This window comes from Saccopteryx leptura, chromosome 5, assembly GCF_036850995.1.
Source record: "Saccopteryx leptura isolate mSacLep1 chromosome 5, mSacLep1_pri_phased_curated, whole genome shotgun sequence".
NCBI classification, from domain to species: Eukaryota; Metazoa; Chordata; class Mammalia; order Chiroptera; family Emballonuridae; genus Saccopteryx; species Saccopteryx leptura.
Genome location: NC_089507.1, coordinates 195,391,662 through 195,405,738, shown reverse-complemented (window position 1 = coordinate 195,405,738; position 14,077 = coordinate 195,391,662). Strand labels below are relative to the sequence as shown.

Genomic DNA, 14,077 nt, shown 5'->3' with positions numbered 1-14,077 from the left:
GGGGACAAGCTGTCGGGGTCTTGCTTTTTCTGCAGTGGCCACTGAAGGCTGCAGCAGAGAGAGGTGGGATGCAGCAGCAAGCTAGCCCCAAAGGCAGGCACAGAAAGGAGAAATCTCTGATGGGGCTCTTAGCAGCATCGTTGTCAGGGTCAAGACGTGTCTGGTTTCTATAGCCATCTTAGAATTCAGAGGGAGCTGAAGCCACCTGCCCTCATTTTGTCTGAGGTTACAACGTGCTCAATCCAGCCATTGAAAAAGAAGTGTTTTAGAGAAAGGAAAAAATGCCATGATTCGGTTTCTTGAAAAAGTCTACACCGCCCACTCACCCATTCTTTTATCTCAAAGTCATCAATCTTTTTTCTCTTCCTCATGTGAGGAGCAAATTGGGCTCCAGTTCTTCCTGGTTCTTTAACACAGTAAGCCCACAGGTGGGGGCACCGGGCTGGGAGGAGAGGCAGAGGAAACACCCCACCACCACCACCACCACCACACTTGGGTCTTGTGCTGTTCGTTTCTGTTTGCAAACGTCTCAGCCCAGAGCAGAGCACTGGTGTTGCCCCCAATTGCTGCTTCTAATCCATCTTATTTTCCCTTTGGGTGAGGCAGGGCAGAGCCCAGAGGTACTCAGTCCTCCAAAGTCAACCAGCCTTGATCCTTTATTTTTATGTTACAGTCACAAAACCTTGAAAATGTGTTTTCAGCAGTTTACCACATACTGAGAATTTCAGGGGGAAAAAGGGGGCAAAAATGGACAACTTAGATTTATTAGTAGCCCCATTAAGCAGACCTCAGAATTCTAATATGGGGCTTTGCTAGACAAATCAGTGTCACCTATCTACAAGGAAGAGAGTGACAGCTGGGTGATTTCACAGAATTATCAGGTTTGGGGAGGAAGGTTAAGCAAGGTTTCAGTTACTGTAAATTAGATTTTTGTTCGTTTCCCTGGGTTTTGTGCGCTGCTAGTAGCCTTTTCATTTGTAGAAATGCTGTTTTGCTTTAGCATTTTAGAAATTATGCACGTATCTTCCTCCCCAAACCCCTTCTATCTTCGGCAGTCGTTTTAGAAATTAAATTTTCGTTGTAGAGTTCTGCTTTGTAGTCTTCAATCTCCTCTTCCTGCTTCTCTCTCTCTCTCATTTCTTTTACAAAGCTCTCTTCTCTGCCTTCTGTACCCCAGTAAATCTAACAGATACATGGTTATGCCAGGTTGAAGAAAACATTTACTTAACACATTTTAAGATGTACAAGGTAAATGAAAATATAAAGGTACTTTCTATCAAAGGTTAAAATACTGTGTCCTTGGGGATCACACAAGTCAACCATTTGGGCTTTTTTCATATTTTGTATTCATCTAAGTCATGGTAGCTCATTGAAAGGATGTATTTAGAATCAATATTGATTTCATTCATAGAAAACCATTTAAGAAACTCACTTTTAAGGCTGAGGATGACTTTAAATTACCCTGCTCTGGAGTGCCCCCCTGAGGCATGGGTTAATAACATCATGGAAAGGTTTCAGGGTCAGTTAGGTTTCCCTAGATTTTGGGATGCTTTTTAAGTATGGGTACTTGGAGTGTTCATTTAACTTGCAGACTAGGTGTCTTTGGGTCCCAACTAAGTTTTATATCAACTTCCTTTGAAAGCTCCTTGCACAGCTAAGCTTTCTGAAGTAGCTCCAGGGAGCCCGTTTATTTAACAATTCTGGAACTCAGAGGTAGAGGTGATCTTTTCAGAATAAGGAAGCAAAAATCTAACAGTGCTTTAAGTTGGTTGATGTCTTCAACCATCGTCTTATTGGAACCAGTCTTTAGAGTGGGGGATTTGGTATAGCTTCTGGGGCTGATTCTCCATCAGCCATCTGTCACCATCTTACCAGAAGATAGGAACACAGGGCCTTTGTGGTCAGTGGAGTGGACCAAGGAAAGCTTTGTCTAGGACCCATCCTGGCTCCACGGAACACAGCCCAGCCTCCGTCTGTCCCTTAGCAGACCGGGACACCCTGTGGGCCCTGTGCCGCCAGCCTCTGTCTGTCCCTTAGCAGACCAGGACACCTGTGGGCCCTGTGCCGCTTGCCCGGGCCGGCCTTTGACCTTTCAGACTTGCCCTCCGACCAGCACGCGGACAGTCAGAACAGAACTCCCCAGGTCTGCTCTAGGGCCCCATTTGCCTTCCTTCACTGTTGCCAAGTCCCTGATCCAACCTAGGGACTCAGTGCGACCTTTGCCCTGTGGCCCCATCCACCAGGTGTTCCTGTCTTGTTTTTGTGAAGGGCTAGTTTCCTCGAGTTTTTAGTTCTTGGTGTTAGGTCACTGCAACCCTGGGATAAAAATAGGTATAATTAGTATATTACAGATTAGACTTTGCATTTCTAGCTTTGTGCTACTTCCTCTAATAACACCAATTTTGGTGACACATTTCCTAGAATCCCGGACTTGCTTCGATTGCTAAAATCCTTCAAAAGCCGATGATAGGATAGACCTGTTCGCTTCACAACCTAGAAGAAGGGTCTGGCCCCGACCAGCTGTCTCAGCTCCCGCTTTCTCTCTCCCTGCCTCCCCAGGTCTGTCCTGACTTGTCTTGTTCTCTGTTCGTACAGCAGAGAGTCCATTCTCCCCAAGGTGGCCGTCTTTCCTGACAGCTGAGCACACATGGTCTTCTTTCTGTGTCTGTGGCAAGAGGCCCTTTCCTGGCTGGCTCCAGAGTCCCCATCAATTAATCTGGTGGGGAAATTTGAGTTAGGCATCGCCATTTTAGCTAAGCTGGGCATACATCGGGGACACCTGTCACTTAAGCAGTTGTCCAAATCCAGCCCTTAGGGTCACAGCTGTAGCATAATTTCAGCATGAGCAAGCAACTCAGTATTTCATGTTCCTCAGAAAAATAAGTCATTCCACGCTGCTAGTGTTCACCTGTTAACCCTTGGTGGCTTTCATAGAAGGCGGGAGGGGCTGTCTCCGTCCTTGGCTGGTTTAGGGGCACACTCTTCCGTCTGTTGAAAGACCATTTCTTACTTACCAGAGCAGCATGTCTTCATTCTGCTGCAGCCGCAGTCTTGGGTTTGAGAAGCAGACTTTCTTTTCATTTCATTAGTATTTTTTACTGATTGCTGCTGATAGGCGGCTTCTATTTCTTCCTTGTTTCATGCTGTGAATTAGCCTGCCATCATTGGCAAGTCTTTGTTGTGGGGGTTTTTTGTTTGTTTGTTTCTTGGCAAATCTTAATGTACAATTAAGGGGGGGCAGTAGCTCACCCTTAAGCAAATTTTTTCATTTTATATAAATAGCCCCAAAAGCAACATACCTTTTAAATTTGTCCTCCCAAAAGCTAAGACTCCTGCCACCTGAGTCTGGATAAGTGAACTGGCCATCTGCAATGAATTTGAAAGCTGAGTTGTCTGCCTTCTGAAAGAAATGGGCTATATTTAGTATTTAAAGCCAACCTGCTTTGTGTTCTTTGTAAAGTCAGTGACATTCTTTCCATTTTTTCGGTGTAATTAGCACAAAAGGAGCCGTAATCTGAGAAGGTAGCAGAGACTAAAGCAACCGAGGGACAGGAATGTTCAAGAAAGTGGGCAGAGCCAGCTTTCCCAGCCCAGGGGCACGCAGAGACCCTGAACCGGCTGTGGGAAGGGCTGAAGTTCGTAGCTCAGGAAATCATCTCCTTTCCATCTGATCCCCAGAATGGATGCCAATGCTCGATGCCTTAGCTGAGTCATTTTTCTCCTCCTCCCAACGTCCAGAGGTTGACCAAGACCTTAGAAAGCCCAGTGCCACCCAGGCTCTGCGGGGTTGTCGAGCGGGCTCCTGATGGGCCAGGGAACGTGCTGTGAGCACTGCCAAACCCTCAGAAAACTGCTGAGCGAGGGAGTGGGGTGCAGCCTCTGGGATCCCCAACAAATTCTTCACTTTGACCAAACCGAGGACAAATGGAAGTCTACCTGGGAGGACAGCTGGGGCTCCAGTGTAGGCATGTGGGGAGGGGGAGGCCACCTCCCTCATCGAGAACCCTTCCTTTTGTGCCCCATGATTCTTTTCCCTCAAAATAAAACTCAAAGGAATAGGCAGGGCTAAACTTCAATGACACATTCTTCCATTTAAATTTAAATGTATGTGGGTAAACTCCAAGGTGAAAAGATACCTACATTTCTAGATGAATTAAACAGGTGACTAATTGTCACGTTCATTGCTTAATTTGGGGTTTACCAGTAGCAGATGGAGAGGGGGTTTCGGTTCCGAAGGCAAATGACACCCACAGCCCAGTCACCATCGCTGTTGTCTCAAACTGAGGCTTAGTAACTGATTGCCAGGCTGTTTGAAAATGATCGGCCACTTTGGTTGGTGCGTAAATGAAATAAAAACCCAAGAAATAAAATCTGTATTTAGCTGTTGTTTCATTAGTATATATGTATACACAAAGCAGCACTTAAGGAAAGGAAATGTATTACCTGATTAAACCACAGCCTTTATTTTAACTCTCTAAACTCTTATGTGATGGGGGCTAAATATGAAGAATTGAATACAATGAAAAAACTAAAAACGTTCAGAGCAACCCAAGGGCTTCTGTTATCTCAGGAGATTGGGTAGGACTGCAGCTGTCTCTTGATCGCGCCAACTTGCTGTCTGGTTTTTTCCTGTTGTTGCTTGTTTAGTAAGATGTTGGATCAAAATGTGATATAAATAAGGCACCTTGTAAATAAAAACAGAAGTTAGCTGGCCTGGACCTATCTTTAACTAATCCTCCCTGCATATTTCCCATCCTCAAGGCCAAGCTGTATGTTCTAGCAATAGGCTCTCCTTCCCTTCATCCTCATGAAAATAGTCCCCCACCCCAAGGGAAGTTACAGATATTTTAAGGAAAATTGGCTTTCTTGGCCATAGAATGGTGACACTTTCTCTTCCTTTTTTTTTTTTTAACCCACTTAAGATCTCCATTAGTGGGTCCATTGGTCTATGGTCATGTCATTATGCCCCTAATCCAAATTGTCCACCTGGAATCTTCAATCAACGCTAACATGTTGGCACCATACCATTTAGGTTTAAGTTTTAAAGGGAATACAGCAATGTGCTAAAGCTCTTTTTTTGTTGTTTCTCCCTTTTAAGGTAGAAAGTGACTTGTTCAAAGTTACTCCCACCCAGTCTGGGGGCTGGCTCCTGGGGTGTTGTGAGAAAGACACTAATTGCCTTGGGAACTGGGCCTCAGGAAGCTCCTCTTATAGACGGGGCCCGCCTTTCAGGGCCAAGAAAGGGGCGCAGGCTCAGTGGCTTTCCTACTGTGAGCCATGGCTTTAAGTAGATGCTTCTACAGCATCTCAAAGCCACTGGCTCAAGAAATCAGGTCCAAACACATCGGGCAATGTGCCCCTACATTGTTCAGATTAGAATACATTCTGAATTTTAGAAAAAAACTATTTTAAAATTAGTCGATGTATATTAAATAGGCAAATTTCATGTGGCAGTGTAGTTAATTCCCTGATTTCAAGTGTCCTGTAACAGTGTTGCTGACTTAAATATTGTGTTTCGTTTAGAATAAAAGTTTAGGGGTACTTGTGGTTGAAGTTACTAGCTAGTAAATATGACAAGAAAAAAAAAGAGCCCTAGATAAGTACTACTAAAGTTTGAAGAAATTTATGGTCCTAAGGTATAGAACCTTCTTTACTTGGAATTAACTGGGCCTAGGAAAAAGCTTCTTATAATATTCTCCTTCCTCATCTATACAGCACAGCTTTCAAGTCACATTCATTTACAAACCACACTTGCAGTCCATTCTAGTTAAATAAAAGTGCAGAAAGCGCTTTAAAGACAAAATAGCAGAATAGAAGCACTAAATACTATTAAAACCTTAGAGCTAAGCCTGACCAAGTGGTGGCACAGTAAATAGAGCGTCGAATTCATATGCAGAGGACCTAGGTTTGAAACCCTAGGGTCACTGGCTTGAGTGTGGGATCATAGACAGGACTCTTGGTCACTGGCTTGAGGCCAAAGGTCGCTAGCTTGAGGCCCAAAGTCGCTGGCTTGAGCCAAGGGTTGCTGGCTTGAGCAAAGGGTTACTTACTCTTCTGTAGCCCCCTGGTCAAGGCACATATGAGAAAGCAGTCATTGAATAAGGTGACACAAGGAAGAATTGATGCTTCTCATCTGTCTCCCTTCCTGTCTGTTCTTATCTATCCCTCTATCTCTTTCACACAAAAACACTTACAGCTGAGGTTTCTGCTTCAGTGGAAACCTATGTATTGTTTCCTATGCTATTAAAATAGTATTATAATTATATTTTCTCTGTGCTCTTACAAAGATCACAACTAATGGAAGACCAAGAACACTCTTGTCCAAAAACTGAATTATATCATTAAGTGTAATAATATTTCCAAGATTCTAAGCCATGGCAAATCTATTGCTTCTAAAAGCAGACAAGGCATTCTCACTCAGACAGGAAGATACAAAAGAGCCAAGGAACACATCCACCATTGAGTATGAAGTTTGCAGGACCTCAAACTCAAACTCCAACATGTGAATTCATCCATTGTTGTCAAATATGCAGTGTTGGAAGGGATTATTGCTAGGTTGTCTCTCTGTGCAGCATGTGACACCATCTGTTTGACCAGGCTGTATCATTCAGTGACCTAGTGTTTTAGGTTAGGGTGTGTTATTATCCCAACTTGCTGGCTTTGGCATGAAGCAAGTCACCTGAGCCAGGGACCTGTGCCTTCCCTGGGTATTTCATACCCAGGACATTCTGGCCCTTTGCCACTCTCTGGAGCCTGAAGTTTTGACCACTTTCATCTCCCCCTGAGCCAAATGAGAGGCCCCTTCCACTGCAATAGTCTCTAGCCTTGACTGTTCCAAGAATTATGCTAATATATTGTTCTACTCTTAAAGCATAAACCAGGTACTTAAAATGGTAATGACCTAGTAAAATAAATTACTAATTCATATGAAAAGGTCACACATGGTGGCCTTCAAATTAGAAAGACTTTAAAAAAAAATTAAAACTTTTAATGCCCGGCTAGGTCAAATGCAATACCAAAAACTGGAGACGGTGCCAGCTCACCACGCCAATTAAGTAAAATCTCATCTTTCCCTTTGTGTGGGGTGAAAACAGAAAGCTGAACAGACCACAAATGGGCTTGTGTTCCCGAGCTCTTAATATCATTTGTTTACCTGTAAACCCTTGATCCCACCTGCTGTCATTTATTTACAAAGTAAATGCTTTATTTGTCCATCAGTGGTTGGTCATAATAAAATATAGGTGAAACCTACATTTTTAAAAAACTTCCTTTTTCAAGGATGGCCTGCTAGGTTAGAAGTTAAAATGACTAAAACCCGACCTTGCTTTATACATTGTGCTTTGCCAGGGATATGTATCGGTATGTGACATGGGACAGATTCAGTCCTTTCAAAGTTTAGGTATGATATGTCTCTAAACTGGGAGCTGGTAACCAGGCTCAGAGATTTCCAAATAAGGAGACTGTTACATTCCTTGTCTTAATGTGTAGCTACTGGCAGAAATATCAAGGTTGTATTGGTTACTATTTACCTTGTTCCTCTTAAATACAATGTATTTGTGCTTTGACACATTAGAAGCAGGAAGGAAGATGCTTTTGAACAAATGGAGCATAACAAAAAAATTCTGATCTCTTCCGGACTTCTTATAAGTCTTAACCAACTTTTTTTTTTCTAAGACAACTAATGAAATTCAATCAAGAAGTTTTCATTTAATATATATGGCTATAAAATTTAGGCCCTGTCTTCGAGTAGTTTGTAAGCTACTTGGTGGGTGATTGTGAGTCATGATCTCAAAGTCACGTAATCATTGATTGCAAGGACCTACTGTGACTTGGCTTCCCAGCACATGGAGATCTCTCAGTTCAATATTTTTAATCTGCTGTTGTTTACATTCGGAGCATCACCTAATCACCCAGAACAGTCGTGCCTTTGAGCTTTTTTTCAAAAGAAGGTGTATTTTTGTGTGGAAGAGAGGCCAAAATCCAAAGTGTGACAAAGTCTCCGTTTAGTTCAGTTTGGATGTAGGGGGAGGGCAAGCACAGCTTTGAAGCAGAGTTTAAAAAGTCTGAGGCTGCCTGGGGCTACGGCCTGCAACTTTTGCTTACTGTTCTGAATCCCAAGTGTTCTTTGGTGACTTTGAATTGTTCTCCGTTGTCCATTCAGATCCAGAAAAAAAGAGGCCTGTAGACTGAGTAGGGGTGTACCTGAAGGAACCAAAACAAACAAATAAGCAAACTAGTTGATATCTTCACGTCACACCTTTTTATTTGCATATTTATTTACTTCCTTAGAGAAACTTTGTTGTTCCACTTGTTTATGTATTCCTTTGGTTGTTTCTTGTGTGTGCCCTGAGGAGGGATCGAACCTGCTATTTCTTACTTTCGGTTGAGCAAACGGAATAGTCGTGTTGAATGGTTAATAGTGTCTTTCTATTTTCAAAGAAAACTTAAAACTATTCACATTTTGTTCCAAGGCCTGTGTATCAAATAATCACCCAGGCCCCTATATATGTTAGGTGTGCTTCCATTCTTTCTTTTTTTCCCCCCAAATTTGAAGTTTTACTAAGTGTTTAGAAGTTTACTAAGTGTCCAAAAAGTTTAAAGGTGGGAGAGAGTTTACCATTACTTTGTCAACCTGAGTTTATTGGCAGGTAAGCCTACCAGGCAGCAAAGGCAGTTGCCATGTCTTAGCCTGTTCACCTACCAGACTACTCCAGCACCCTGGGCATAAGGTGGGCCACAGGGACCCAACATTTATTGAATGAATGAATTATACCCGCGCAGACCCCAGAGTGGCAGCCTTCGACTCAACCACGGTCTAGGAAAAGTGAGCAGCAGCCCAGGGGTTGAGAACTTGGTGTCTGTCCTCTTAACCCAGTGCTCTCTGCCACACGCTAGTATGGGGGCGAAGTGGGGTCGGGGACACTTGAGAGTTTTCAAACAATGTGCAAACAGATTCGTGTTCAGTAAACTACTTTTCCTTCTGCTCCAGAACCCACACGCGGCGTCCAGGCCCGGCCTCGGAGAACCGGGACACGCCGGTCCACCACCTCTCCCGCCTGGGAAGACAACCGTGCCCGGACTCCACGGGCTCCGCAGCCTCTGCCAGCGCCGCTCGGCTCCCGTGTCGCCGGCGCGCTGCCTGCCACCTGCTTCTTCTGAGAATGCTAGTTTTGCGTCCACATAGCACCTCTCCTCAGACCTGAAACCCTTTCTAGGCGTCGCGTAGTCAGGCGCGCCGACACCTACCTCGGCGGGCGCACGCCGCCGGAGGGTGGGGTGCCGGCGGTCCCGCGTGCGCTACCGGGAAGCTGGAGGTAAGGAGGCGCGCAGCAGGGATAAGCGCCGCCGTCGCACACTTTGCACGCCGCCCAGGGCTACACCACTCACCGAAAATTGGGAGGCAGGTCTGGGAGGCGGGGTCCGGCGCCCACCAACTTGGGCGCCCCCGTGCCCCCCACTACTGCGCCCCCCGTGACCCCTGCCCACTTCCGCGACGTCCCCACAACGGCATACACCCTAGGGGTGCGTGGCGGCCCGTTTGGGTGCGTCCTCGGCCGGCCGATTTTTCGGCTTCCCCTTCGCTTTATAGGGGCCGCCGCTGTGGGTCCGTCCTCTGAAGAGGTTGGGGCGTCATCGGGCTGGTTAGGAGCGCCGGTCTTAAGCGGGGACACTCAGTCGCGTCGGCACCGCGGAGCGGGCTGCGTCAGGTGGCTGGCCCTGTGTGGCGCTCGCTGGCTCGCCGGCTCTCTGGCTCGGGCTGCGGCGCCGCGGCTGGAGCGAACCCCTGTCCCGGCGCGGGGCAGCGGCGGGCGGTCGGCAGGCACTGCCTTGCGTGTGAGTGCGCCTCACTCACATGTAAGTCCGGGCGCCCCGTGGCTTCCCGCGAAGTGCGAGTAGCCCGGCGCGGGCAAGAACCGCCGGAGCCGGGACAGGGCAGGGGTGCCTCGGCACTGCCGCCCTGCCCCGAACCTCCTGGGCACCCCCCAATTCTCTCTTTTCTCTTTTCTTTCCATTGGCACCCACAAGAACCAAGCCAAGGAGCGCCTGAGGGTAACAGCAAACTCGTGCCATCGCGCCTCTGCACTTTTCTTTTTTGAGTTGTTTGACATTTCTTGGTGGTTTTTGGTTTCTCGCTGTTGTTGGGTGCTTTTTGGTGTGTTCTCGCCCCTTTTTCGTTTGCTCATCCTTTTTGGCGCTAACCCTTAGGCAGCTAGCCCGAAGCCCGGCAGCCGCGTTCCGCGGCCCCCGGGGCAAGCGCATCGAGCATCGCAGAGGAGTCCCCCGACACGGGGCGCACGGGGTTCGGCCAGGCCGAGGCCGGGGGCAAACAACGCGCCCGGGCAAGGCGGGAGTCGGGCACCCCAAGGTGGCTAAGCCACCATGCTGAAGATGGCCAAGAAGATCAAAGCCAGGGCGCTGGACAGCGAGAAGAAGACGGCAGCGGCTGCGGCCGAGGTAGCTGCCGAAGCTGCGGCGGCGGCTGCAGCGCTGGCAGAGCCCAAAGAGCCACCCGCGCTGCGGAAGTTCGGGAACCCCAAGAAGATCTTCAAGAACCCCAAGAACCTGCCGCGCGAGGTGCCCCTGGAGAAGTTTCTGTCCGAGAAGGAGCGGAGAAAACTCGAGAAGAAGCTGCTGGAACAGAGGCGAAAAGAGGAGAAGAAGCGGGAGAAGGAGAAGAAGAAGTTGGAGAAGATACAGAAGAAGAAGAAGATGATGAAGAAGAAGGGGTCAGAAGCTCAGGAGCAGCCCCGCGACCCGGAGGTCGCCGCCGCTGCCGCTGCCGCCGCCGCCGCCACCGCCGACGAGGGCGCCGCGGAGGGCGCCGCCGCGGGCGGCGCGGGCGCCGGCGTCGGGGGCACGAGTAGGGCTTGGGCCCGGTGGGAGTCGGACTCTGGGGACGAGGACGACGCCTACTACTCAGTGCCCCGCGTGGGGGGCGTCGTGTGGCGGCCAGGGCCGCAGAAGGCCGGCGCGCTGAGCGCCCACCTGCCCTTCGTGGTGTTCCTGGTGTTCTCCGTGCGCAGCCCCTCGTGGGTGCTCAACTTCCTGCTGCAGAAGCGCACGGAGCAGGGCCGCGGCTGCGGCTTCGTGTTCGGAGCGACCTGCTGCTTCCGAATGTTCCTGGGCTGCGCCTTCTTCTCCTACTGGGGCGGCCGCACCAAGCGCCGAGGCCGCGGGCGCTCCGGGGCCACGGGGGCCTTCGGCTCGGGCCATGGCGCTCGGCGCCGGGGGCGCGACGAGAGGCTCATCTGAGCCCTCTCCCCCCGCCCCCCACCCCGTCACCACCACCAGACACCACCATCGCTGTGTAGTGTGGAGTTTTATTAAGTCTTTGTGTGTGTATGTGGACACATTTTCCTTTTCGGTTGCTCTGTCCTTTGGTTCGTGCTCGCCTCGCTTTTTCCACACTCCCTTCTCACTGGCTCTCTCTGTGACTCTCTTTTCGAAAATTTTCCGAAGTCCGGGCTCGGGCCCGCGCTCCCTCCCCTTCCGCCCACCCCGGCCCCTCGGCGGCGCCCGCGGGAGGAGGGGGGCGGCGGCCTCGGGGGCCGCAGGGCGACGCGGCCCGGGGGGTGGAGCGTTGGCGTCGTGCGAGGGGTCGTCACTGGCTCGGAGCCGCCCCTTCTCCCCCCCCCCCTGCGGCTGGCCCGGTTGGGGCCCGAGCTAGGGGGGCGAGGGGGCGGCTCCCTGGCCTGTCCCTGTCCCCGTCCCAGGCCGGGCTCAGGCGGAGGGACCCCCCTTCCCGGGCACCCGGGGGGCGCCTCCCTCCGCCAGCTCCCGCCCTCCCCGGCGCTGCAGCCGCTGCTGCCGCGGCTGCTCCTCATCCCTCCTCCTTCCACCCCCCTCGCCGCCGCCGCCTCCTCCTCCCCCCGCTTCCCCCCGCCCGCCGGGGCCCTTTTGGGTAGGGGCGGCGGGCCCGGGCCGAGGCAATAAGAGCGGCGGCGGCGGCAGCGGCGGCAGCAGCTCCCGCAGCTCCTGCTCTGGTCCGCTTCGGCCCGGAGCGGCCATCAGCCCCTTAGGCTTCGGCTCGAGGGGCGGGGAGCAGCGCGCTCTCCGCGGTCCGACCGACACCACCCTCCCCGCGCGGCCCGCAGTCCGCCCCGCTCGCTCCTCCCCGAGGAGCTGAGCCCGCGCCCCGGCCCGCCCGCCCGGCGCTGCCCCGGCCCTCTCGGCCCTCGTAAGGCCGCCCGCGCCCGCGCCCGGCCCGCCGCCGCCGCCGCCGCAGCCCGGCCGCGCCCCGTGCCCCGCCGCCGCCGCCATGGGCTGTCTCGGAAACAGTAAGACTGAGGACCAGCGCAACGAGGAGAAGGCGCAGCGCGAGGCCAACAAAAAGATCGAGAAGCAGCTGCAGAAGGACAAGCAGGTCTACCGGGCCACACACCGCCTGCTGCTGCTGGGTAAGGGCGGGGCGGGGGGCGCCGGCCCCGGCCCGGCCCGGGGGCCCTTCGGGGCGCCCCGCAGGCCGCGCGCGCCGAGCCCGTCCCCCGCCCCGGGCGCGCGCTCCCGAGTCCGCCGCCCGCTCGCGGGCTCTGTCTCTGGGGGGCGAGGCCGGAAGGGGGACCCTGGGGCGCAGATTTGGCCGGGTGGGGTCTCAAAATGGGGTAGGGGGCCGTGGCAACGCGAGCAGGGGTCCCCCTTTCCTGGTCAGCTCTCTGTCTCTTTCTCTCTCGCCTTCCCCCCCCCCTTACTCTTTTTACTCTGTTTTTCTGCGAGGCCTACACGATGCCAGGGGCTAGGGTGTTTGTTTGGGAGGGTTGGGGGAGCCCCACTGAGCTCGGGAGACTGCGACAAAAAAGAGGGTTTCGGGGACAGGAAATGGGGTGGCGGGCAGAGGGAGGGGGACCCGCCTCCGTGGGGTGTGTGATTTGTTGGGAAAGGGAGAAAGAAAGCAGGGCCAGAAGGGGAGGGGGTGATGCGGGGTGGGGGCGCCGCGGTGGCGGTGGGGGCCTCGCCAAGGGGAGGCTTTGGCTGGGGAAGTGGCCGTGGAGGGGGGGGCGGGTGACATCAGCCCCTCGGAAGGGATCGGAGCGGTAAAGGTGGTGCAGTGAGGGGGAGGGGGCGCGGGCGAGTCGTGGCGCCGGAGTGGGGGGTGGGGGAGGAGGGAGCGCGGCGGCCGCTGGGCGCGACTTGTGCGATTCGGGCAGGACACACTGTGTGTGCGCGGAGGAGACGTGTCCCGGGCCAGGCCGGGCGGTGGAAGGAAGGGAAGGAGAATCAAATAAAATAAGACCAAAAAAAAAAAAAAAAAAAAAATGGAGTTAATACGCTAAGTGCCCAGTGAAGCCAAATGACACGTCATTTTTACAGTATGACCTTTTTTTCCCCTTCCAGACATGCAGGCTTTTTGAAAAGCAAAGAAGAGAATTAATTGTAGCAGCGGTCCTCACCCCTCCCCGCAGGAGCGCCCCCCCCAAACCATTAACACACACATTTTCCTGTTAGCCAGTCACATTGAGAGTGCTTTGTGAAAAAAGAAAAAAAAAAGGCATTCACAAATCAGAGCTGGAAAATGACATTTGTCTGTAAATGGCTTCTTGGTCTGGAAATGGCGTTTTTTCTCCTTTTCAAGGTGGGAAGGGGTATTGACAGCGCTTTAAGGAGAAGACTTTTTCCAGGTGGAAGGAGATGAAAAGACGTTAATTAGTTGTTTGCCAAGTGACATTTGGTTGTTTGGTTCTAGGTTTTCTCTTTTGATTGCGGTTTTTACTCTGGCCAAAAGGGGGGGGGGGAATATAAAGAGGTGACCTTTCCTCCTTTTTCTTAAAGGTGCTGTTTTGGGGTAAAACATTAAAATAAAAGCATTAAAAATGATTGAAATGACCAGAAGACTTACACAAGCATTATTTAGTATGGAAGTTTTCCACTTCCTTAGTAATTTTGGCTGAGTTAATTGGTGAATTTGCTAGGTTAAGACCTAGATCATGGTCACATTTCAATAAAACAGCTTAATTATAAGGAATAAAACAAAAGCAGGTTATTGTGTGTGTGGTGGTGTTTGGCTTTTTTTTGGGGGGGTGGGTCATGTCTTTGTTCTCCTGGGTCCAGATTTATGTAAAACAAAATTACTAATTAAGTT

At 51.0% G+C, this 14,077-nt stretch overlaps 2 protein-coding genes across 9 annotated transcripts in view; both read left to right on the top strand.

The window, feature by feature from the left end:
• Positions 1-14,077, top strand: part of GNAS (GNAS complex locus) — a 51,025-nt gene that overhangs the window by 23,048 nt on the left and 13,900 nt on the right. For 4 of the 8 annotated variants that reach the window (XM_066387352.1, XM_066387351.1, XM_066387350.1 and 1 more), the window contains exon 1: positions 12,260-12,398. The exons of 3 other annotated variants lie outside the window; for them this stretch is intronic. In XM_066387352.1, the coding sequence (XP_066243449.1) occupies positions 12,260-12,398 (139 nt within the window). Of the gene's footprint in view, positions 1-9,793; positions 9,856-12,259; positions 12,399-14,077 lie in introns of those variants that run through there. One more of the 8 variants, XM_066387354.1, reaches the window with a different exon arrangement.
• The window catches only part of LOC136406954 (neuroendocrine secretory protein 55-like), a 59,791-nt gene that overhangs the window by 36,313 nt on the left and 9,401 nt on the right, over positions 1-14,077 (top strand). The gene's annotated exons all lie outside the window — the stretch shown is intronic.